The sequence below is a fragment of the Cottoperca gobio genome, chromosome 11, assembly GCF_900634415.1.
Source record: "Cottoperca gobio chromosome 11, fCotGob3.1, whole genome shotgun sequence".
Classification (NCBI taxonomy): Eukaryota; Metazoa; Chordata; class Actinopteri; order Perciformes; family Bovichtidae; genus Cottoperca; species Cottoperca gobio.
In genome coordinates, this window is record NC_041365.1 from 19,612,741 (window position 1) to 19,639,436 (window position 26,696).

Genomic DNA, 26,696 nt, shown 5'->3' on the forward strand with positions numbered 1-26,696 from the left:
CAAAGGGGCGTTTTATGCCCGATTAATTTATTTGCAATGAGAAACACAATTGTTATTTCTTCTTTCCAAAGTTACGTAGTCTCATTTGCAAGTACTGACACCATTTTTGTGTAAATGTACTACAATTAATGTACTATGAAATCCTTCAAATCACAGCTTGGTCTCTGTTTCCAGCTGCAGCTTATCTACAGTCCTTTACCTCCAAGCCTTTTTCATTTTGGCAAAAGACCAAGGACAGGACCTCAATCACAACAGGTTAAAGCTTTAGGTTTTCAGTTGGCTACAATACACCAGTGGAACGCTTTAGGAACAGAGAAGCACACCATCGTTATAGAATTGTTTCATGTTGGTACCAGCAGACAGTTTGTACTTTCCTACTAACAACGTTAGTTTGGCTTAAAAAACAACTTCCCAGACATACATTGGATATGTGTCTCTGGAAAACTCACATCACTTGCTCATTCCTAATAATTATTTTCATATCATCCTTACACATGTCAAAAAAAAAAATATATGAATGTATCCTAATTAATGTTATCAAATCTAATAACAATAATACACTTAAGAAAACATTTGCTTTGGCAACTTTTCCTGTGCACAGCAGGAAGAACAAAAGACTCAAATGAAAAGAGAAAGAGAAATGAATCGTCGCAAACAGAAGCAACAAATGCTTTCGATTTTAAAAACTAGTTTAACCGCTAAACACTTCAAACTACAAAAAAACACATTGACTTTTTAGGTCTTATATAATCAAATACACTTTTTGGTATCGTATTGGTTTAACAGCTTTCAAGTGTGTCTGAAAGGAGATCAGGGGAAAAGCCCTTATCTTTTATATTGTATTCTTTGAGTAAACCTAAAACACTCATAAAAGGTACACCTTGAGGGACATTAAGCTTGAGAGACAACATACACACTTTTGATTAATGATATAATAGTTTCAAAGCCATGGTTGATATCCTGTTAAAAAAAAGAATAATAATAATAATAATAATAATTCAGTTGGGAAACCTTTTAAAAGTCCATCTGAAATCACTCAACCCTTTTTGCAGTCAGAAATAACTTTATAATAATTATTAAAATGTATTGTTTTGCTACTGTAAGTGTTTGATTGACAGCCGAGCCAGCACTCACCAACAATCTTAGATTACAAAATGTAATTTATAAGAGATGGACAGTTTTGTTAGCGGTGGTAAAAAATGAAGATTGCACACCATTTAGCATCTAAACCAACTATTGTTGACCATGTACCTATGTTTTTTGAACTGTTTAATGTGATACAGCAACATCTATCTAGCCTGCAAACTGATGCTAGCAGTGCACTTTTCCTTGGTAGATGATTTGCTTTTTGGCAAACCAAGGAGCAACATATGATGTGTCTTTGTAGATAAGAAGGAGACATTAGCTAGTAAACTAATATCGGTTGTTGATCAAAGTATAACGTTTATCTTGTGTTGTGTCGTTCCTGTTTTATGGCTGGTAGTCAGTGTCAGTGATAAAACGATGACAACCGAAAATAAAAGTATTTGAGTGGATACATGCAAAGTCTCCAACGGCAACCAACTGTCATCAAACCAAACATTGTTAAATATAAATTTCGCCTTTTTGGGAACTGATTTTGTTCTATAAATAACAACTATGTGGAATTCAATTTGAGCTGGACTTTAAATTTAGTTTTATTCTTTAAAGAGCTATGTATAAACAACTTTGTGGTTTCTTCTCAAAGATGCTGGCCTCAAGATTTGCCTATTGTTAACCATTCACACACACATCTATATCATCACGCTCACAAGCATGTTGCTGTGCTTTGGTTACGAGGAAGTGTAAAGGTAAAGACTTAAAGTAAGACTAAAAATGTAAAATTATATTTGGTTACATATTTCTTTAAGATAGATATTTGGCTAGAATTTAAGTTCCAAAAAAAAAGAAAGCAAGTATTCCTCATACAGTAATATTTATATAGAAAGTATTTCAAAATATCTGACATTTGGTTACTCTTTAAAAGTTAAATGTTAAGATCAACAAAATAAAGAGTTCCATGTTGAAGGGGTGCACCTAGAATGACCAAACTAAAAGGACATGACAGATATTATTTTAAAAAATGCGAATGAAATCATGAGAAAATGTTTTTTGGCTTGGGTTCAGTTAAAGCACTTTACACACAGGTGACCCCTTTCAAACAAGAACAATCCAACATTTTAGGTAAATGTAATTCTTTAAAAAAGGAGAATAAAGAAAACCATTAAAATGTTTACATCTTTGGGTATCATTCCGCTTGGTTTTCATCGAATAACTTTTTGGATAGGCTTACACGGGTAAACACGAGCCGTGTCTGTGCATTCAGGCAAGTATCATCTTGAAACTTCTTTTGCCACTATCTCAGTGTCACAGGTCCAAGGGTGACTAATTTGGCATCTGGAGAGTTACATTTGTAGCATGGCCTCAAACAGTCATTTTTTGGCTTTAGTATACCATCAGGTCTGTGCAGCTCAAACAAGCATCAAGGGAACGCTCAATGGCCTCCTTGATGTCTTGAAGTTGAAGATTTCCATAATAACTGGACATGTTGGAAACAGAAAGGTTAACCGGCTTGAACAAGAGGTTGTTAAGGCCCTTGTTGATGTGCAGTAAGTAAGGTTTAGGCTCGTGGCAGTGGAATTCAGGCTCTGCCACCATTATACACTCACTCGTAGTCATTCTGGTTAGCACTCTCAGGACTGGACTGGTTGGCGACTGGCCCAGTACACTGGCACTGGTAGTGGTCGAGGAAGTAGTTACTGAAGGGAAAGGGTTTCAGTATTTTTTGGTTGAGGTAGGCTAGCACAAGTAGCATAATCTGGCTAAAATTAGCCTGAACTATGGCTCAGATATTCTTGTCTGACTGAGGTAGCTTTCTTTGGAGGTGTGCAGCTTTTGGGTGAAGCACAGTTGAGTAAAGAATGCCTGTTTACATGGATCCTCTAAATGGCTTGTACGGTGATAGACAATCATTTCCAATCAAACTTTCACCTTCATAAGGCGTTTACAAAGGCCACTGTGTTTCTTTCCTTTCTTATTGCAGAGGAACTGAAGGCAAAGTCAAGAGTTCTGTCACAACAGACTAATAATGGCTTAATTTGAGATTAAGTGCACAACTTCACATGTCGGCTTACCAGGGGAGATCTGAGGAATGGAATATTTTGGTTATGGAACAGACTCCAACTGGAAAAGTGACAGACTAATCTGGAGTGACAATGCTTTTTGAAGGCTTTTTCTACAAGCACATGAGCATGTGCACAGGCAATAAAGGCAATAAGCTTTGGTTTGAGGTAAGGGGGAAGGATGCAGGTGGGGTGTCAAAGAACCAGGATGTCTCATAGCTCTATAAGCCTTTTATCACATTGTTGTGGAGGCTCAGGTTATTAGCAGCTAGTTTTGGTGAGACTAAACCTAAGACTGACTCCCATCAAAGGGCACAGAAAGTGCTCATTGATGGGAGGCTTGGGTTTCCTAAGTGAGTAGCAGTCTGTTGGAGTAGAGGACAGGGATGTTGTTGTTGATATTATTGACCAGTGTTAGCCAGTGTCTGTGCCACGCAAACCTGACAAGTGCTGCTCAATGACAACCTGGTACTGCGCTGGAATGACCACCTGCTCACAGAAGGGAGCCCCAACAGCAGGATCGGAAGGAGACAAGAGAGAACAAAGACAAGGAATCAGATAACATTTAAATATGCCATTATTTAAGACATGCAAAAGCAGTGCATCAAAGTACAAATGAGTTACCCACTATGTCACCATGAGACTGAGCGATCGTACTATGTAACTGTGAAGTCTACTTTAACTTTCTGTAAAGCCTGTTTTCCTACTAGCTCTATTTGAGAACTCGCATCATTCCAAACCGCCTTCTACGGATGGTCATTTAAAAAGGCAGATACCTGAGGATATTCCTGATCTTGAATTAACCTAGAGGTTACAAGTAGAATAGGGTTCATCTGAAAGCTGGGAAGTTGAAGATTAATTTGAGATGCAGTACTGTGTCAAGTATTTCTAATCATAAATCATAATTAAAAATTAATTAATTAAAACAAATTATGAAAGTGCAATAAGGGCTTAGAACATTATGATAGAAGTACAGTATATGACGGCCATTCCCATGCTCTTTTATGTCTGATTCCATTTGTTACACAGATTTTGTGCAAAAGTTTAAAAAGAATTGTTAGATTTGAAATTTCAGTAAAACTTGAATTTCTTCTGTGATTGGATGGCGAGCACTTCTGTTTATTGTCAATAAAACTAAGGAACACATCCACTGAAAGCCCTCAGTCTGTAGTTTGTTGCTGTAAAGTTTCATTAGGCTGTGATTAGAGCTCACGACAGCTCATTTTATACAGTGATGTCAAGTTTTGAAAAATGGTCTCACTGCAATGAAATGGTTGCTAAAATGTTCACACATGAAACAGTTGGCTCATTGGATCCACAAGACTCTCCGCTTTCCATACATACTCAATGTAAGCAATTCCAAAACTGTTTATTCAGTCAACTACACCATTTTAGAATAGGTGAAAATAACACATGCAAAGAACTGCGTGATTGTTGCTCAAAATTGGGATTAGCATTAAGTGTGCATGTGTGTAAAGGACAGACTTGTGGGTATCCATAGAACACATTTTCATTCAGATATCTTAAGGTGAGAGGTTAAGGGATTCTTGGACCAGTTTTTGTCTCGCCAGAATTTTGCCTAACTTCTTCCCGCTAGTATGATATGGTTGGTACCAATGGATTCCTTCGGTTTTCTAGTTTTATGTGATGTCTTTACTACAGCTTTAAAATTGAGCCAACGCCAGTATCTGAAAGAGAGTTTGTTGGACGGGGGTCGTCTGCTGTTTGAATAAAGTAGTGAACAGCTAAGTGTGACTACCTGTGGTAATGACTCCAGTCTTAGGCGGTTTGCTCCATCTTTAGGGATGCCATTGTGTCCTGTGTTGTCCCTTGGTACAGACCAGCTGTCCTGAGTCCCTTTACTGCAAAACAGACTGTAAACAGATTTTAGCTATCAGTATATATTCTGCAAAACCTACATTAGCATAGCTAAAGACTGAAAGAGAATGAAAAACTAATCCTATTAATCAATAAAATCTGTATTTTACAGTAAACTTGATACATAATTAATTGGATTATAATTTTAAAAAGTATTATTGATAGGGTACAAATACATAGTAAAAAGGATGCACAGTGTTGGCACTTACCTGCGACGGTATCCAAACAACAGGAAGAGAACACAGAAGATGATACAGGCGGTGCCAATATGGATGCCAATGACGATGCTGCCAAGAGAGGCCTCTCCAGCCCTGCACTGACACAGACTGTTCTCTCCTGGAAACAAATCCGGAACTAATGAAGAACATCCTCATGAGGGAAAAATCTGAGCTTCAACCAAACTAGCATTTGGCACATACAAATGGTCAATATCCAGTGTTTTACATGTTGCTGACACCATAGTCGTAAGGCAAAGGTCAGACACTGCATACAATTCATTTAATTGACGATTGCAATCTGGTCGTCCTGGTCTGGATGTTTCCTGCAACCATTTCAGTGTAAGAGCTTTCTTTCAAGCAGACAAAAATAATTTTAAAGAGATGTTCATCCTGTGCTTGTCACAGCCACGCCTCCAGGTGCTTTCTTGTGTTTTCCCCTCCCTTTGTGTCTGTGTTCCCCTGTCTGTTTCTCTGTAACTGTGTCTCAATTCCGGGGCTGCAGCCTTCGGAGGCTTCATTTGTAGACCGATTACGTCACAGCGGTCGCGACAGGGGTGCTCCATTTCGGCAACTCCTTCAAATGCAGCCGACAATGCGGCCTTCTTTTGCCAGATATGGAGAATACATCTGATGTATCCTTCACGGCCTCAGGTATCCCAAGATTCATTGCGCGCCCTGAGAATTTTTGTCCGACGAGAAATGGTGCCCCTCGACCCAGCAGTAGCGGCAAATGGATATACTTTTAAATGCAAGTATTGGGTTTCAACTCGCTCGAATAGCTACCGATAAAAATGTTATAAGCTCAAAGGACCTTAAAACATAAAACCTTTGTTAAATGACAGTTGAATATCACTTAAAAAGTCCAGTGCAATCGTTCGGATTGATTATACTTATTTTATTATTTATAATATGTGTACTTATTTTGCAACTTTTTTTTTTAACACTTTCTTTATTGTTTTTTAGCATATATATATATATATATATATATATATATATATATATATATATATATATATATATATATATATATATATATATATATACACACACACACTACATATATACACACACACTACATAAGACAGTACACAAACTTCCACATCCAAGACATAACAAAATGAAGTACATTAATAGTCGCACAAATAACATAATTAAATTAAATTAACTACACAAACATGTGGGTAGGCTATGTAAGGAAATATACAAACATGTAGGCAGATATGAAAAGCTTCAATCCTTCTCCCAGCATAGGAACATTAATCATCTCCAAGTTGCTGACCCAGAGTGCCCTCTACTACTACTAGGTCGTCCTCAGACGGGCCCTCCATCGGTGCTTCCAGTCATCCCGATCGTCCATGCATCTGGCTAGCTTGCCAGGATAAAATCTCACCTGCTGGTCTTTAAATAGGATCTGTTTTTTTGCCCTGGCTGCCTTCGTTACAACCATCTTGTCCCTGTAGTTTAGGAATTTCATGATCAAAGTTCTTGGTGGGGCATTTGCATCCCTCCTCTGGCCGATTCTGTGAGCTCTCTCCAGTATAAACTTTGAACTTAGTGGTGCCAAATCTAACACGTCTGGGATCCATTTTTCGAGGAAAGCACAAGCATCCCCTCTTTCAGCATCTTCTGGCAAGTTCACCACTCTCAAATTGGATAACCTGGATCTTGCCTCCAAGTCTTCAACTTTATCCTCTAGCTTCATGTTTTTAGCTTCAAGTGTGTTCACTTTAGCTTGCAGGGAGCTCACGTCGTCCTCGGTAGATGAGATTCTTACTTCAGCCTCTGCCATTCGTTCTGAGCATGCCCGTATCTCCTTCCTCATCCCCTCTATTGCTGTTAGCATGCCATCAAGTCTTGTGGAAAAGTCCGACTTTAGAGAGCCTCTGGCAATCAGGATTTCCTCCGAGCCTGCTTCCCCCAGCCCGGCCTCGCCCGTCTCAACAGAGGTCATGGCTGGCGCAATGCTAGCGCTAGCAGAACTTTCTTTAGCTTCCACGTGTAGCTTGGATGCTCCAAAGTTTTCTAGCTTAGACTGAAGTGGTTTTGGTCGTCCTTTAGCTGATTTCCCTGCTGCAGCCGGCACTTCACCGTCTTTTCCGTGGAATAGAAACGATGGGTTGACGTGGATAAAATTAGGATTTATCACAGAAATTGGCGGAGCACTGATAGTTATGTCTTCCTAGTGAGCCGCCATAATCACTTATTTTGCAACTTAATATTTTGTTTAGTGGTGTATAGCTAAACTTGCTCTAACATTTTGTTTTGTTTTATGGAGAAGGAGACTGAGGCAGGGTTAGGGTTAGGGTTAGGGTTAGGGTTAGGGTTAGAGAGGAGAGCAGGGAGAGAATGGACAGACTCTTCTCTCTGCTGGAGAAACTTGTTGACAAATGATATTAAAATTAATTGAAATAAATAATATATATAATGATGAATATATTGTGTATTTAATTTACATGAACTATAAATGAAAATGTATGAAAACTTAATTGATTTCAAGGTTCAAGAAGGATTTATTTTGTAGATATGATTAATTAATTTAGAAAAGGGATTATTTAGTTTAGAAAACTACCAATCAATGAATGGAAATGACCGTAGACCGGACCGTCTCATTTCGTAGACCGCTCGGTTCAGCCTTCGCGGTATACGGAGGAGCCGGCCTCTAAAGACCGCGAAGGCTGCAGCCCCTGAATTGAGACACAGCTTGTGTGTGTCTGTGTTGTGGGCGTGGCACCTCTAACTCATCCCAGATTGCTGCCAAGCAGATTCATCTGGTCCCATATTCACACCTGCAACCCATCTATTCATCACATTCTTTCTCTGCCAGCTCGTCTGCCTGCTGTTTTGCCACATTAACAACCTGCTGTCTCCATTACCCTGCCTCGCTTTGCCAGTCACCAGCTCCCTCTACGTCTTCCTCACACAGCCAGACTCCACATCCATCCTCATTTTCTGCAATTTAACAATAAACATTATTTTTTCATCCCACACCTAAAGTTTACATCCTGTGTTTGGGTTCCCCTGTTCTCTCCTGGAAACAAACCCATCACGGTTGATCGTAACTGCTATGAATTTATTTAGGACTTTGCCCAGGTATAATGTGACAAAAGAGCAATCAACTTATTTCTATTTTATTTTTTTTTATAAAGAAAAGCTCAGAAAATATGAAGCTCAGTCATTTCTTTGTCTTAATTTTCGACTTTGGAGTCACAAAATTCTAGATTCTGTTCTTCCAACAGAACTCTCACCAGTAGCTTGAGTTGGTGTCTTCTGATTTACTCATATGTTATGACAAACTTCCTCAGTTATGTCTTCCCTGATTCTTATTTTTGATATACTGTTCATTCCTTTTGGGAGTTTTGCATCCTATTGCATTATTGCATAATTGGGATATTAGACATTTGTTGTCTTGTATGCATCTAATAATATATTAACTCAATTAGGTTCATTATCCTTCACTTGTGTAATGTTTTTTTTTTTATGTTTCAATGTTGTTAAATGTGTGGGTAATATGGGATCACTAATTAAAATGTTACCTTCCTATTATTTTGCACTCTTCCACAGCAATCACAGGTATTATCAGAGAACCTGTTTAAAGCTCTTCCAGGACACTCTGTGATCAAACTTACCAGGGGTTTGGTCAATCATGCCTTCCTCTGCCAGCGACACCAGTCTCTTGGAGCAGTCACTCTCCCCGTTTCCATTGTATGCCACAAGTTTGACTTCATACACTGCACCCAATTCTGAAACACAAGGCCCCATAAATAATAATTTAGAAGTTTAAAGCAACGTTTTTAAAGGTTTCTGGTGTTTTCTTAAATGATGTGACTTTAACTGGCTCAATCAGTAAACGGAAATACTCATTTTAAAGAAATGCTCTTTAGCATCCATTTCTTAAAAACGTCAACTGTACGCTGCTTGTTGTAGACACAATGTGCATGTTGGGCCGCCTGCAGTCACCATGCAGTGCTGTTAGATGATGAATTTATGAGATTATTGCCATGCGATACATGAAACATGAATATCAGCGACAGCAATTCACTAGCAAGGACCACGCCACAACACTATGTTGTTTATGTTGAGGATGATGAATGATTGTGAGTGGAGGGGTGAAGGAGGAAGAGGGATGCCGTCTGTTAGGCTGTTCCGTTGGATGTAATGAAGTCCAGACAAAGCGAGACTCAGTGTGGGGGTTCCGTCTCAGGCGCGTTTCTGCCTGATGTGAATACAAGCCCCCGGACGATACCTAGAATGAGACATGTATGCACCAGCACAAATGTGTGCGCACCTCTGTTTGTGTCGGGAGCGTCATTTTCTGCAAATAAATTGTCTAAACACTTATCTTGGTCACTTCCTAAACCAGGGGTCGGGAACCTATAGCTTGCGAGCCATATGGCGTCATCGAAAGAGCCATATATGGTGACTCTTCTAAATGTGCAGCTTCCCTCCTTGAAAGGGATGGAAACATCTACCCAAAGTTTTTTTAACTGGATTTCCCTCAAAGACCAAACTGCTGTTTTTCCTTTTTTCCTCCTTTGACTATTTGCTGAACTTGCAAAAAATAAGACAAGGCAATTAGCAATTGATGCTCAGGTATTTAGGTGAAAAACCTTTTGAATAGAAACAAACAGAAGCGAGAATTAATATACATTACACGGCAACTCAAAAAAATGTAAATAGCAAAATACACATATTTGTGATTTCCAAATATTTCTATTTCAAGCATTAGAACCTTAATTCATTAATTTACAAATGCACTCTCACTAAATGAAAAATAACAAATGCACAGCTGCTGCCATAATTTTAATGCATTTCATTTTACCAAGTAAATCTGTACTTCTAACGGCATTTTAACTTAAATTAAATACAATTATGCAGTCATTTTTAAATCACAAACAATATAAGAAAGTAAACAAGCCGTTCTGCAAATATGTACAACATCAGCTCACCGAGCCACACACACAAGCACCGATCATATCATAAATCCAGCATCAATCAAATTAGTAGCGGCCGCGATCTCCAGCAGGTAAACAGTCTCTCAAGCTAAAAGGTTCAGCGTCTTACCGGCTGCATCTTCGGTCTCGATAGATATTTCGGCCCTGCACAGTCTCGCTCCGGATTTCGACACCATCAAGAAAACAACATCCTCTCTGCGCTGCGCCATAACGCCAAGCGGCGCTCTTTTAAATGGGAAACACTCAGGCAGATTGGTTGCATCCGGTTTGTCCTATTACTATCTGGACAGCTCCAGTTTGACTTCACAGTGACCAAAATAAGTGTGTTGTTATGGTAACGGACATTGAGCCCGGAAGTGTCACGTAAACAAACGTGGGCGAGAGAGGAATGCTGCACAGAAATGTAGACAAGGAGTGAGTGACATCTTGGTGTGCTATGATGTGGAAATATATATTGTTTGTTTTATTAATTTATTTTTCATTCTATCAGCAAGTATAGCATATACTGATTAATACAGGTGGGAAGAGAGCCATGGTAAAACATGACAAGATTTAATTTTTAGAAACGCATACACACACACACATACCCAGTTTAGAGATGGTGTGGGCATTGATGTGACAGGGCAGCTGGGTTAGGCCCTGAAAGTCAGCGTGGGGGACTCTGCGGTAGGACAGTCTGAAGCCCTCAGCTTTACCGGCCTTACTGGGGAGCTCCCAGAGGACCTGTACAGCGCTGGAGTTCACCACCTTGGTAAAAAAGGTGGGAGGTGTCGGCACTAGACAGACAGGGGAGACAGAAAAAAGAAGAGCGATGAGAGATGAGCTGATCAACTACACAAAAGAAACAGTACTAACTGTCCTCAAAGGGTTACATAATACTCATGTACTGTCGGGCATCTCAGGATATTCAAGTCTTTCTTATATTTGGCTTTTATTTTTTTAGCATGACTTCATGACTCCAGGTTGTCTAAGTATAATATTGCAAAATATCAGACTTTTGAATCGTTTTACTTGTTAAAGTTTTGACCCTACTGTTTTGAAATATTGATATTATTGAGAAATGAACCCCTTTGGTCGTAAGTGTTTCATGTTCTTACCGCCCCCTAGTGTTGTAGTCACCACAGTGTGGGACTGCTGGCTGGCTCCCAGAGGAGAGTAGGCCTTCAGATAGAAGGAGTAGGTGGTGGCTTGTTCCAGGTTGGTCACATCATGCTGGAAGGTACCTTTACTGATCGCTTCCTGCAGCTCCAGACTGTCAGGCTCTGAATCACACACACAGGCATTTAGAATGAGTTATTATTATAAGTACACTTACAGCAGCTCTTACTCACCGCTGAGTAGTGTGGGAAATCATGAATTTATCACCAAACTGTGTTACTTGCTTATGTGTGGAAACATGAACTTGTCACTAAACTTAGTATCACTTGATTAATCTTAGGTTAACTTTACTTTTAGACTTTGATTTGTGTACTATATACATCACTAGGATTATTGTTATACTTTTATATCTTGATTGAGGTACCATACGCATTATTATGTATTATGTTGTATTCTCATGCTTTTGAATGAGAACCGTATGCATTGCTATGTTGGAAAGATTAAAAACACACAGAGAGTTTCCAACCTTGAGCCACTTGGGTGAATGAAGCTAGCTTTGAGAAAAAGATGACCATTCCGCTATCATAGCAGGTGTTTTTTCTGAACAGTAGTAACCCAGGACATGAGAAGACCCTGAGAGTAAGCAGAAATCTACTGCGTTTATTAAATAAACTAAATGCTTATGCTATTGATCTCATTTATCTGCACATTTCAGTTTGTACTGTCTACTTTGCGCATTCAATTTGCTCCGTTTTGCGAAGAACGGGGCTTCGCACCTGACGCACACACCTACAGAGCGGAAGAAAGGAGAGGAGAGAACTAAACAGAAACCGCATCGCCATCGCATTGTCTGTCTTAAATAAAGTGCTGGAATCATTGGTAAGTCAACAACTAAAGGACTTTTTAACGACTAATAATATTTTATCTGACCTTCAATCTGGTTTTACGAAAAAACACAGCACTACAACGGCCTACACCAACAAATAAGTATAAGAAACATCCCTCTTATGCTAGAGATATAGGCTAAATGTTAGAGCTCATTCGGGGCCTTTCAGTGAATCCAAAAGACAGCTAACTGCTTCAGTACGGTCTGTGGCTTGGTGCAGCTGAAAGTGTCCGCAGCTGTGTGTATTATCAAAAGCAGTCATTTTAATAAATATTATAGAAGAAGAAGTTTGCTGGATTGATTCAACACAGTAACTCCGTCCTCCAATTTGAACACCGACAGCAAAACTACTGTCTGCTTTATTGTGTTTTTTCGTACTTATTTAAAAAAAATATTTTGTGTTTACTGCTCTACAACTTGTCTGGGAATCATGGACACCAACCAAGGCAACCAAGCTGTTTCTCTTCACCCTCTACACTTCAGACTTCACCCACAGCTCAGCAAAGTGTCACCTGAAGAAGTTCTCTGATGACTCTGTACTCCTTGTCATCCCCATCAGAGATGAGGCCGACAATAGCAGAGAGCTGACACAGGACTTTTCCCTCTGGTACCAGAGGTACCACGCAGGAAAGACCAGGGAGCTGGTGGTGGACTTCAGGAGGCGCCATCTCCTCCAACACCAGTGAACGTCTTTGTAACAGACATTGAGATTGTAAAACCTTACAAGTACCTGAACAATAAACTGGACTGGTCAGATAAGATCTGCTGCTCTGTTTAAGAAGGGACAGAGCAGGCTTTATTTGCTGAGGGGACTGAGGTATTTTGGAGTGCAAGGGGCACTCCTTAAGACCTTCTTTGACTCTGTGGTGGCATCAGCTATTTTCTATGGAGTGGTCTGCTGGGGCAGCAGTATCTTGGCTGCCAGGAAGAGACTGAACAGACTTTTTAAGAAGGCCAGCTCTGTCCAGGGGAGACCTCTGGACACTGTGGAGGTGGTGTGAGACAGGAGAATGACAGCCACGCTGTCATCTCTATTGAACAACATGTCCCACCCCCTCCAGGACACTTTGTCCGCACTGTGCAGCTCCTTCAGCGACAGGCTGCTTCAAGGAGAAATACCGCAGGTCCTTTCTACCTGCAGCGGTCAGACTGTACAATCACCACGGCCCTGGTACACCACCACACCAAGAACAGACTATTCACTATACATTTTTGTGCAATTATCACTGCAATATGCAATATTCACTTTTTATAACTTCTGCAATTACCACTGTCATGTGCATTATTCACTTTTACAACTTTTTTTATCAATGACTCTGTACTTAAATGTCTTTAACTTTTACTGTATCTTATTCTATTTAATTGTGTACTCGCCACTTTACTTTCTTGTTGTAACAAGGTAGATTTCCCCGTTGTGGGACTAATAAAGGAATTTTGATTCTGAAAGGGTATCTTTCTACAGTAAACTCTTGCTCTGTGTTTGGACTGATACTTACCTCCTATCTTGCGAATGTGCAGGACATATCCGATGATGCTGTCAGTGACATTGGCGGGTGGCTGGATCCATGTGATCTGCAGGGCAATGGTGGACAGCACACTGGCTGTGAGGCCCTGAGGGGCGCTGGGCAGGTCTTTAGTCTGGGCCACGGCTAGACGGGCGCTAGCTTGGTTGGTGCCAGCACTGTTCTCAGAAATGCACTGGTAGATTGCCTCATCCTCTGAGCTGATACGGGTCAGAGCCAGAGTGCTGCACAGATAACACACAGCTGCATTAATTCACTGCTACTGCTACTGCTACTACTATTACTATTAATACTGCTACTATTACTGTTACCAATATTATTAATACTATTACTATTGTTGCTACTACTACTACTAGTAGTAGTATTTCTACTAATACTATTACTACTACCACTACTTATACTAATACTAGTACTACTACTACTATTCCTTCTACTAATACTAGTACTACTACTACTGCTTTTACTACTACTGCTACTGCTACTACTTCTGCTATTATTACTTTACATTACAGTACAGTTAATTTAGCTGACACTTTTGTCCATAGCGACTTACAATAAGTACAAACAATCATGAGGATACAACTCCGAAGAGCAAGAATCTTGCACGTACATTAGCTTCAAAATATTACCTCTAATCCTACTTCTACTGTTGCTAACACTACTACTACTACTACTACTTATATCAACAACATAAGGCAAAAACAATATAAAAATATCAATAATCAAATCATCAACACCAATAGATGTGGTTACAATGAAAGTTCTTTACTGGAAGACATAGATGCTAAACAGTACATTTGGGATACAAACATGTCATCATTCATAAATATACAGTATAGACATGATTTAATATGTTTAATGTTATGTAATTGCCCAAACATAGACCACAGGCTCAGTAACGCCTCAATCTCTGCGCAGCACTGCCACCACTGTATATTAGTGGTGACTTGCATAGAAAACCAGAGTCTGCTTCTGAGAATACTACCGCTACCATTTTAGAGGAAATCTTCCCACATGAGAACTTTTTGAACACATCACTATGGCCTGCACCTCTTGTTCTATTTATTTTTAAACATTTGAATATAACTGATATCATCATTTTGCCTGCTTCACTGACACTGTCAGGACATAACCCACTCACATCAGGACTGCCATGCAGAGAAAGTGCTACTGCTGTCTTTGGGTTGCTATGATATGTAACTTTATGATATGCATTCCTCAGGTGTTTGTAATGTTCGTCGTATGCTTGAACCAGCACTAGGACTATATTCTGTGAAAGTTCAGTTCGGTTGGAGAACTACAAACTTAAGTACTCTGTCATTAAACTTCCTGAAGTTACTGTAGTTGAGCAGCTTTTACGTTCTAGTGAATTTTTAGGTAAAAGGTCAAATGACTTATCTACTTTTAAGATTAGCAACTTATTAGTAACTGGAACCATCAGGATAAAACATGATTAATGATGTTGATTTGGATTTACTTGGTGTCTTTGAACAGTATTTTATGATGTTTAATTATATATTTTAAAGATCATTAAAATGTGTGACTGTCCTTACTGTTAGTGCAGAGATAAGAATGGAAAGACTGAAGTCATTCCTATCCTCAATTTCTACTAAACTATTGTGCACCTAGATCCTGGAATAAGTTTCAAGAGACCATCAAGTTGAATGTCTTACTTTCTTTGGGCAAATTCAAAGATTTGTTCAATGAATTTGATGTCGAGGTCTGTGGATTTCATTAAATAGTGATATAATAACGTCTTGGCCGGGAGGCTGCTTTGCGGATAATAGCCTTTCAACACTGTTGGTATGATATGACTATTGATGGTTGATTTTCTTCTAAATGTTTTTATTTATTTTATTATTTTCAGAACATTATTGTATGTATGATATGTAAACAGGACACCATCGAAAATAAGTCAATGGGTCTTCATAAATAAAAGTTAAATAAATACAATTAAAAAGTAATATAATTACATCACAATACATCACTGTCATCACGTACATACCTGTTGTTATTGGTAAGCTTGATATTGTGCCCGGGCATCAGGACCTTGCCATTCTTCAGCCAGATGAGGTGAGGCTCGGGGACGCCCTGGGCCACACAGGTGAACACAGCACTGCCCCCTGCTGGTTTGGACACAGACTGCGGCCACTGCAGGAACTCAGGAGGAGCTGAAGAGAAACAGACAGGAAGATGAGGTGTTGACAAAGGGTGGTAATGGCCTATTGGTCTGGAGGTACACCTTCCAAAAATAACACTAGAGGGTTGGGAGTTCAATACCAGGGTGCCACCATTGTACACCTGAGCAAGGTACTTAACCCTGAGTTGCTCCAGGGAGACTGTCCCTGCATTTAGTTCAATGTAAGTTGATCTGGATAAGAGTGTCTGCTAAATGACCTGTACTGTAATAATGCCATGGATACATTTATTTAAACAATTTATAACAATGATCAAAGCATTCATAAATACATTGTACGTTGTATTAGTAAATTAATCTGTGTTTGTGCTTCATATGTCAAGGGTGTCTCTCCAAACCCCAAAGGATAGTCAGGTCCCTTTACAACACACACACACACACACACACACACACACACACACACACACACACACACACACACACACACACACACACAAACATGGCTGTCCATATGCAGGGTTGACTGCCCCTCCTGACACCCAGTTCAATATTATAGGCACAATAGAAAATGCATATACAGGCAACACTCCTTCAGCCCTAAAGCCCCTTCCCACTTCAGCCCACGCTCAGCCTCTCATTGATATATTGACCTCAACACCCTCTGTGACCCCCCACCCCCCAACCATCCACCTATGAGCTGAGGGGGATGTGTTTACAAGATGACAATTTCAATAAAAACACACTGTTATCACACGGCAGACAGGGATATCACTTTCAGTGGGCTTTACAGACTGTACAGCATACGACACCCTCTGTCCTTAAACCCTCACACCACACAAGGAAAAACTTCCTAAAAGAAACCCCACAATTAGGGAGAGGGGAGAGCAAATGAAGAGGGATCCCAAATTAACCCATGAAGGATGAAATGATAATGGTAGCCTGTAGGTGTGTGTGGTTGTTTTGTTATACCATCACAGGAGCAAATGTAGACATGCTGGGGTAGAAATGATGGTGTCAGCTTTTGAGTTTCAAGAAACAGATTTAGATTTAAATATGACATTAGCGTGGCCCCCCTATTACATGTTGCTTAATTCGTTTAGTGATAAAACATATTACACCAGCATGAAAAATTAATTGGTGAATCCACATTTACAAAAACAGTACATGTAACCACCAACCACACCACAGGTGGAGAGCAAATCTAGCAGCTCAGTTGAACAATATAGAGTTTGATGTTTGTTACAACAGCTAACTGAGCCTTTGTGTTGAGGGTCAAGTGTAAAGCATCATTTTGAAACTAAGCATGAGTAGTACATTTTCAAAGATTAGTCCAATAAAGTTGAGTCAATCAAGAGGTCCAAATATGCTGAGAAAGTAAATCACTGTGGACAACCACGTCCAAATTAACTGTAATGTAATGTAACACATTTAAAGCACTGTATAACTCCAAACGTGTGTGTGTGTGTGTGTGTGTGCGTGTGTGTGTGGTCACTATCTCTCGAAGCGAAAGATTTCCCGCCATCATGTTAGAAGGTGTCCAGCTGAGGACTAATACAGTTTTAGATCCAAATGGACGTTATGTCATAATTTCTGGCACACTCTATCAGAAGCCGGTCATCTTAGTATCTGTGTATGCTCCCAATTGGGATGATGATAATTTTTACTATTACTATTAGATATGTTTAATTCGTCGTACAACCTAGGCTCACTGCCACCCACCCTTATGCAAGCCTCTATCTCTCTGATCTTTAAGAAGGGCAAGGACCCGTTGAGCTGTGCATCATATCGCCCAATCTCACTCCTGTCTGTAGATGTGAAAATACTCACGAAGATTTTTGCTCGTCGGTTGGAATCTATTATACCCTCCATTATCTCGGAAGATCAGACGGGATTTATAAGGGGGAGGCACTCCTTCACAAATGTCCGAAGACTTCTCAGCGTCATCCACAGTCCGCCTTCTCCTGCCGAACCGGAGGTTGTCATATCTCTTGATGCTGAGAAGGCCTTCGACAGGGTTGAGTGGGCCTATCTGTTTTCTGTCCTTCGACATCTGGGCTTCGTTCCTGGCCTTATCTCTTGGGTTAGACTTCTGTACTCTTCTCCTCACTCCTCTGTATGTACGAACACCCAGCGCTCAAAATTCTTCCTTCTTTTCCGTGGGATGCGTCAGGGTTGTCCGCTTTCTCCACTACTATTCGCAATTGCTATCGAGACATTGTCAATTGCTCTAAAAGCAGAGAGAGGAATTAAGGGGATTCAGATAGATTGGATGACAGGTGTGATAGATGCTCCCAGGCCCCCTGCGACCTGACTCACATGTTCTGGTTGCGCCCTAAATTATCTACCTTCTGGCAATCTTTCTTCGAATGTATTTCTGAAATTGTAGGTCTAAAAATCTCTCCATCCCCTCATGTAGCCCCCAGATGGAATCAACTTGACAAACACCCAAACCAATGTCATTGCCTTTACCTCCTTGATTGCTCGTAGGAAAATCCTTCTCTTGTGTAAATCTCCTTTACCACCCTCTTTTAAAATGTGGCTGAGCGATACTATGTCTCTCCTAAAGTTGGAGAAAATGAAGTTTACTCTCCGGGTTCTTCAGATAAGTTTTATGCTCATTGGAGACCACTGATCAGTTATGTAGACCGTCTTCTCCCTTGATATAGTGTCGCTGTAGGGATTCTCCCTGTAACTCCTTGTAATAATTCCAATATTTTTACTCCCCTGTCCACCACACATGCAGCCCATGTGACATCCCTTGATATATGTGTTAGTATGTGTACGTTTACATGTGTGTATGTATGCAGGTATGTGTATATATGTGCATGTATATTATTGTATCTTTCATTTGGTATGTAATTGATGTACTGTTGCCTTATTGCTCGGGGAGAGGGGTCGGTGGGATGGGTTAGGATGGGGCTGGGTTGAGGGAAAGTGGGTAAGGGTTCTTTTGTTAAAAAAAATAATGAAAATGCCTTATTTGCTGTAATGCACTGTTACACTTTTTCATGTTAATAAAAATATTTTGAAAAAAAAAAGAAAGTGTCCAGCTGACTGTCCATCAGTGGATCCATACGGTATTGATTGGCGATTCTGTTGACCTTGAGTTTGACCACACCTCATACCTCTAATTACATTCAGTCCCTTTTGTTTGCAGCCAGCCGTACATCTGTCCACTGCTTGGACAGGCACTGGACATAAATAGATTTATATATGTGTTAGTCATACTGAACATTATTTTTTGGCCACTTACTTATGCCTAACTCAGCCTATGGTGAGTCATGTAGCAATGGATGTATTTAAATACTAACAAATGAGGGTACTTTGAGGAACATTACCTTCCTGGGGTTCTAAATAATATTGCAATAAGCTTCAAATAGCATTTAATGGGTAATGCTTATTTTTAAAGGCCCACTCATGTCTAAATAATTTCCTAGGCCGTGCCCTGGAAACAACTAGTGGTAACAATTCTAGGGAAATAGAAACACAGAATTATAAAGAGTATTCCGACATTACTAACCTATATTTGTATCGTTTTTTCAACACATTTGGGCAAGACAATATGTGGCTCAGCGTGGGATACTATATTTCCACAGTGTGGGAAAGATTTTGGTGCATATTGAATGTGAGAAATGTATTGATGCCCTCAGTGGGATCTGCATGACAAAAGATCTGCAAAACAGGTCGACACAAATAAGGAGGAAGAAGGGAGGGAGGGGTGGGCGTATTTATCGCACCATTCTCCAAAATGGCTGGCCATCCTTTGTGTCTCCCTCTACGTGGTGACATCCTGGTTGCCCTGACCCCTCCGCTATTCATCTCCCAGCGTTCCCTAATTAACCCTTAGTCCACACCTCTTTTCTCTCTGTCCTGACTCCACCTCCTTCTCAATCACTCCAACCATTTTCACAGACATACGCCCTGAGTCCTCCTGTCGAGGTCAGGGGTCAGGGGTCGGGGGCAGAGGTTGCAGGTCATTAATCCCTCCCTTCCCTTCCCCTTGCTCCCTCCTCTTGCACCTTGCAGTCTGCATTGACCGTCTAGTTGTCCTCCACTTTTTGTCTCTTTGTTTCTTGTTTTCTTTGTCCCTTCATCCTCGCCATGACCATGGACACACACTCACACACAGACTGTTCAGACCTCTGTTTCAACCTTCACACGACCACACAAATAGCAGGAGGGCATTTGTGCTGCATTCATATGGTGTTAAAATAATTGGAAATAATTACGCAGTTTTGTTTTAATAATCTCATTTTGGACCACTACAGAATAATGAGAACATTTCGACCAAAGCCTAAAGCTATTTGGTGTCTCTCAAAAAGAGAGCAAATTGATCAATACATGATATATTGAATACATAAATGAATATATTAGAGATATAGAGAGCCCCTCTCCCGTCCTTCAACATTAGAGGCAGCCCTTCCTTCCCTGAATGCACCATGCTCTGCACTGTTGTGTGATTATATTAAATGAAGAGGCCAAAATGTGGAAAGTATGATTGTATTTCTTCCCCAGACGCAGTTTCATCTCCTTATGTCCAGTACAGAGATAGGGCTAGGGCATGTTTAGCCTAGCTTAGCACAAACACTGGGAACAAGGATAAACTAGCCTAACTTTGTCAAAAGCGGAATAAATACTTTTAACAACTTAGTGAATGATTGAGTCATGTCCTGTGCTATGGTGTTGCAGGTTAAAAAACAAACTATAGTAATAATCAGCCATCCGACTTGTAAATAAGCCACATGCTGACCCAGCTGGTAATCCAATATTTTAAGCATTTCTCCATTATAATATTATTCCTGACTGTATTTAGAGAGGTAAGTTCTTTGCTCAAGAACAGTTAGGCTGTATGTCTCTGTATGGCCTCACCTTGTACCACGAGTCGTCCAAGTGCAGTACGTCTCATTCTGGTGCCGGGTCGATTGGCAGCACACACATACACACCAGAGTGCTGCAGGGAAACATCTGAGATCATCAGGTTCCCTGTCCCAAGAACCTGGATACCCTCCACACCAATGGAACGTCCATCTGATGGACACGCAAACACAGATACACACATAATGGTGTGAAATAAAACGTAAAGCAAGCTTGCATGTTATTAACTAATCCTCCTCCAGTCATGTACATTCTCTTAGAAATCTCTTAGCCAGTACCTAGCCTGCTCCAGGAAACAATGGGCCTTGGGTTTCCTGTGGCGATGCACTCCAAGATGGCTGTCTGATGAACAGTGATGGTCAGATTCTGGGGTCCCGACAGGATGACCGGCTCCTTGTAGGTTCGGGGAGCTCCACCTAGAAGTATTTAGGAAAACAAAAAGAGAAAATAGATGACATGATTAAACCTTCAGTTATAAAATGTTTCATTTTGGGAGGTTTTGGTTTTGAGACTGACTGTTGTACAAGAACATCTCAAGTTGTAATGGCAAGAAATGATGAGATATAGTGCAGTGAAGGTAATTACCTCTACAAGTATATAGACACATTCCATATATCCATACAGGTAGGGAGCTAACGCCAGAGGGAATAGAACTCCTAGCTCTTGTTCACCCCACAGAGTTCTTTACCTAACTACTTGTATATGAAGTGCTGCATGTGTGTCCACCTACCAGTGATGTTGAGCATGGCCTCATGGCTGTAGCGAGTGTTTGCCGTGTTGGTGGCAACACAGCGGAAGACCCCTGCATCCGGCTGCCTCACGCCTGTCACCTGTAGAATCCCCATTGGCAGGAGAGTGTATCTGCAGAGGGAGGAGAGGTATAGGAGCAGGTGGGTCACAGAAAACTATTAGTGCAGTCTTTGTTCTATAGTGCAAATACAAAAGCAGAGCAAAATATTTGTTATAGTTTAATACTTCATATATGGATATATATGACAATTAGATGTACATTAAATGCTTACAACAGGTAACATAGTAAGTCAGTTAGTATTATTCCAATTCTGATTTTGAAGCTTTTGTAGTGAAAAAAGCAGTTGGGACTCGCAAGCAACAAACGTGTGGAGGGCATTGGAGGTCTGGATTAGTAGCCTACTGCTGCAATTGTTAAAAGTTTTTGAGTTTATATGGATATTTGGATGCTTTACGGCAGGGGTGTCCAAACGGTTTTCACTGAGGGCCACATACAGAAAAATATACGAAGGGCTGGGCCACTCATACTTTTGAGGTATATTGTCTAAAAAAAAAGAATCAAGGGGGGGGGGGGAATGAGGGGAAATGGGGATGGATATATCTAAGCTTGTTAAACAAATAGGTTATTGGGCTTATTAACATTTTCTAACGTTAGAAACTTTATTTTACTGAATATATTGAAAAATTGAGCTTATTAACATGAATACTTTGTAATATATTTTTTAACTCGCCTATAATGGGAACAGCGTTGCACTCAGTGGGAGCAGTGACGCTGTGGACTGAAGGATGCTGCAGGTCAGGAGTAAGTTTGGTGTTTGAGATGCGAAGGACATCACAGAGATGCTGTCGCTCATTTTGGTTCTCAATCTGCTTTTGTTACAGAGTTAACAGAAAATGTTTGCTCACATATTTGAGTGGGGAAGTGCACTACATTGAAGTTGCGTAGTTGTGTCTCAAAGAGACGGAGCTTCACACAGAATGCTTTCATGTGCGCAGTCGGCTCTTGTTCCGTGTTGAGATGACCAGTAAGATCAACTAAAATTGCCAGGTCTGCCAACCATGGAGGGGCACTCAGCTCATGAAGAGGTCGGTCCTACTCTTTCAAAAACAGATCGATTTCTGATCTCAGGGAATAAAACCGCGACTCAGCCAGCGCACATCAGAATGGTAGAGTGCGTCCCCGTATTCAGCATCGACATCAGACAGGAAAGCTTGAAATTCTGAAAGTCCTCGTGCTCAAATTATGTTGTGCCCTTTAGACTCCTAAGACCAAGCAGCTCTTCCGTAACGCAAAGGTTATCGTCAACTCCCGCAAAAGAAAATGAACAGCTGCGGTGTCTGTCGCATCTGTGCTCTCATCACATGCAATAAAGTAAAAATCTAAAGCACAAGCTTTATCTGACACTTGATGTTTTAAGTTAGCTGACAAGTCAAAACTGTGTTTCTGTGTTTAGAACTAAGAAGTACAAAACATTCAAGCGCAAGTTTCTATCTGGGCCATATTCCATTATACTTTTAGAATTAAATGCGGGCCAATTACAAATGAACCGAGGGCCCGCAGGCCGTAGTTTGGACACCCCTGCTCTAAGGCCTGACTTCAAAATAAAATAAAAAAGATGGGGCTGACTTTTATACTAATTAGAGGAAAATACCAATTTCACATATTGTATTGTGTGATACATGTTGACATTTGAGTTTCCTACTGTAGTAGTTGAAGGAGCAGCAATGTGGTGCATTTGTGTATGGTGTTACCTGTTGTCAGTGGTGTTGAGTGGTACTCTGTCTCTCTCCCAGGTGATGTTGGCCTCAGGTACTCCATTTATCTGACACTGGAAGCGAGCTACGCCCCCCTCATCCACAGACATAGACAGTGGGTGGGTGTGGAATTTAGGAAGAGCTGAAGAGCAAAACATACAAAGATCAGCCTAATGAGGGAAATACTGGATATGGATATTATTTGAAACATTGCAGAGCACCAATTCTACACATTGGTTTACCATTTGTAATTACCATTAACTAGCCTACAGTTAATATTTTAGTATCATGTCCACACACACACACACACACGATTCCTAATGGCTAAGTGGCCATAATCAATAAGGGTGTACACCATAGAGGAGGGGTCTGCAAATAAGAGAGCATCACCATGGCAACTCATTGCAATGAAGTAAGACCACCTCAAGATTCCCATAATTCTCTGGATTAACCATAAATCCTGGTTTTATGGTTCTGATTGAGGGAGTGGGGAGGAGAAGGTCATATGCAGTGCAGGGGTGTGTGTGTGTGTGTGTGTGTGTGTGTGTGTGTGTGTGTGTGTGTGTGTGTGTGTGTGTGTGTGTGTTCAGCACAGGTAGGTGAGTACAGTACTGTAGACCTACATGCCTACATGTTGAGCAGTTAAATTCATTGGTTTTCCATAATGAGAAGCTAGTAGGTTTTCGTGAGAGGTTTGTATCTTGGCGCCTGTTCCCTCTGTCAACAAAGGATTAAAGAGTCCGAGGGGGGCTTGGTTGCTAATTATAATGCAGAGGTCACTGTGTGAAGCATCATTTATAACAAAGACTATTGGATGTTTTGACAGAAAAAAAATGTGGTGACTATCTGTGGGATGTCTTTTTTCTTTTTTCGATTTTTCAATATATGCAATCTACGTCCTATACACTTCCTGCATCCATAAAACAAAAACCCAGATTCCTAACAATAAAGCAAGGACTGTTAGTTATGTGTGATAGTTTCATATCTAAATCACTGTAATGAAGGTCATTTTTATGTGATTATCTGTGTTTGGGCCAGAGGCGGCGTGTGTTAGGGGTGTTGCTATAGAAAATACGTTTTGGCGACTGGCACTTTAATAGGAAACCCTACATTTCAGAACACCCTCACAAGGTCGAGCAACCCCATAGCACTAGCAAAATAAAATATTTGGCATCATACACTCAAAAAGTTTTGAAAGTAAATCATATTTTATTATAACTTGGAACTTATAGTTTTATGAGTGAGACACTAAATCAAATCAAATCACTAAACTTCCAGAGCAGTTCCAAGGGAGCTATACTGAGGAAATGCTCAAATAGGCACAACTATATGTGTGTATGTATATTAACCAGAAATGCCTTTTCTCTACAAGTTCTCTTCCTAAATAGCTAGCTAAGAAATGTGATGTGAAAGATCACAGTGATTGCATGGAAACATCATTTATCAAAACATCACTGGGTAAGGTCAAAACCTTATAACATAATCCAATATAAATATAGAATGTAACAGTCATGTGCTGTATTGCACTTTCAAATACTTACATGCCAAATGTACTTTGGCCTTGCGGCTGACCAGCATGCCGTAGCGATTTTGGGCAGCGCAGTCATACTCGCCCATATCCGCATCGCTTCCCTCTCTGCGTTTTTGGAAGCTCTTGATAAATAGCGTGCCATTCGCCAGCACCTGACCCCGCTGGCTGTTCGGTAAAGGCACCCCATTTTTACGCCACGTAACCATGACCGGCTCCTCACCCTGCACCAGACAGTCCAGCATGAGCGGGCGTTCCCTCACCGCAATCACATCACTTGGCTCCAGCAGGAAAGACAGCTCTGAGGCGAGACAGCCACCTGCAGACAGCAGACAGAGAAAGACTTATCAGAGAGAAAAACGCTGTAGGACTTCAAATCTGCTTGCTTGAAATTATAATTTGTTTGTTTTTTACCAAATCCAGAGGAATATTCAAACTCAGAAATGTAATCAGGCTCAAGAAAAGGGAGGCTCAATAAAGATCAAGACATATATACATATTTCCGGGATAAGATAATGAACAAAATTGGAATTCTGGCTACATCTTGAGATCGAGGAGTGTAAACTATTTGTCCCACACACACACACACACACACACACACACACACACACACACACTGTCAGTGTATATGTTGCTACTTAGCTACAGTGAACATATATAGTCTAGAGGTCTTTGTGAACTTCAACTTCAGTTTATTGCCCAAACACTTTGCACATAAGATATACACACACACATACACACACAGTCATGAATCTTAGTACATTGGCTGTTTGCAAATAAATCTTAACTGCACAAACAGTGAGTTGTACACGCAACAGCAACCTTCAACTGTTTTGTATAAAGCCATAGAAGGTCTTTGTGGATCATAGACCTTTTTTTCATCTCAAATGCACAATCATCCTATGGTTCCAGAGATAAGAGCACTAGGGAGGCTTCTCTGTCGGACACCAAGTCTTAGAGAACCCTATCCGAATTGCCTGAAAAACCTCACTCAACACCAAAAACCATCTCATTTGATTGATGGTGCATTTGGTTTTGCGGCCTATAATGCTTTTACTGAAGGTGAGCCACAATGGAGACTGGATGCCAGCGAGCCATCCAGCCAGAGAGGGCAACAACAATACCCGAGCTGTGGAGGAGAACACTGGCAAGGGTTGCTGGGGTCAAGTTTGGAGAACCTCCATTGAAGCAGGGGCCAATTGTGACAAGAGTGTTGTGATTATGCTTATTTGCAGTTAACCCACAGTAACCTCTGTAAAAACTCCCGTCAGCCACCATGCACACAAGGGCACCATCTGCCCCTTCTTATGCATCCCTACACCCCTCCCGTCTCTTCGCGTCCTTTCAGATCCATCTCTGAGGTGACTTTCCCATGCCACCAGAGCTCTCTTCCTCACCCTTGTCCCCTCCCCTCCATGACCTTGGTGACACTCGTAGTCTTCCACATTTTCTTTCAGTCTTTTTTGGTGTTAATGTCCTCATATGCAAAGCGAACCCTTGTCATGGCCTTCCCAGCTGTAGAGCAGAAACAATCACAGTTCAACTTGAACCTGCACAATGACTTATCAATGTCACTATGGAGTTCAACCAAATATACCCTTTCTGTCAAGTGAACCATGAAATGTATTGTTGAACAGCTACCATCAAGCATCACTTCCCACACACACCGTCTTGCAGCTGAACTTGAATTTGGATTGGCTTTAGTCGTTTTGTGCATTTCTGGTCCCAGTGAAATAATTTCAGCTGATGCTGTTTGCTAATATGTTGTCATCATCATCAGTACACATGTTATTCCCCATTCATTTTTATTTTTCCTTCAAAACCAAAACCAAATTTATTTTCCTCACTTACCTTTAGTAGTAACTAGCAATGCAGAGACCACCAGGTTTTGAATTGACAAAATATGCTCCACATCAGTTAGCATAGCTGCTTTATGTTAGCTAAACCCGATAAAGG

General features: G+C 40.6%; 2 protein-coding genes across 2 annotated transcripts in view; one reads left to right on the top strand and one right to left on the bottom strand.

Moving 5' to 3' along the window:
- The window catches only part of LOC115016137 (CMP-N-acetylneuraminate-beta-galactosamide-alpha-2,3-sialyltransferase 1-like), a 78,755-nt gene that overhangs the window by 14,525 nt on the left and 37,534 nt on the right, over positions 1-26,696 (top strand). The gene's annotated exons all lie outside the window — the stretch shown is intronic.
- On the bottom strand, positions 3,555-26,664 carry LOC115016078 (immunoglobulin superfamily DCC subclass member 3-like). Its single transcript, XM_029443738.1, has 14 exons — positions 26,592-26,664; positions 24,754-25,059; positions 23,210-23,354; positions 21,438-21,568; positions 20,986-21,123; positions 20,702-20,860; positions 15,701-15,866; positions 13,669-13,919; positions 11,286-11,450; positions 10,776-10,964; positions 8,863-8,976; positions 5,228-5,354; positions 4,900-5,014; positions 3,555-3,629 (listed from the first exon to the last, which is right to left on the bottom strand). Exons 1-14 carry the CDS (start codon positions 26,662-26,664, stop codon positions 3,555-3,557), a joined length of 2,154 nt encoding a protein of 717 aa, XP_029299598.1.

What these genes read in the sequence shown, in the direction of transcription:
- LOC115016078 (XM_029443738.1), bottom strand. Translation starts at nt 26,664, where the DNA reads ATGCTAACTGATGTGGAGCATATTTTGTCAATTCAAAACCTGGTGGTC. An exon ending in AAGCTTACCAATAACAACAG is followed by an intron (nt 13,920 to 15,700) that starts GTATGTACGTGA and finishes TTATCTGTGCAG; the next exon opens with CACTCTGGCTCTGACCCGTA. An exon ending in CATGATTGACCAAACCCCTG is followed by an intron (nt 5,355 to 8,862) that starts GTAAGTTTGATC and finishes ATTTGTTTCCAG; the next exon opens with GAGAGAACAGTCTGTGTCAG.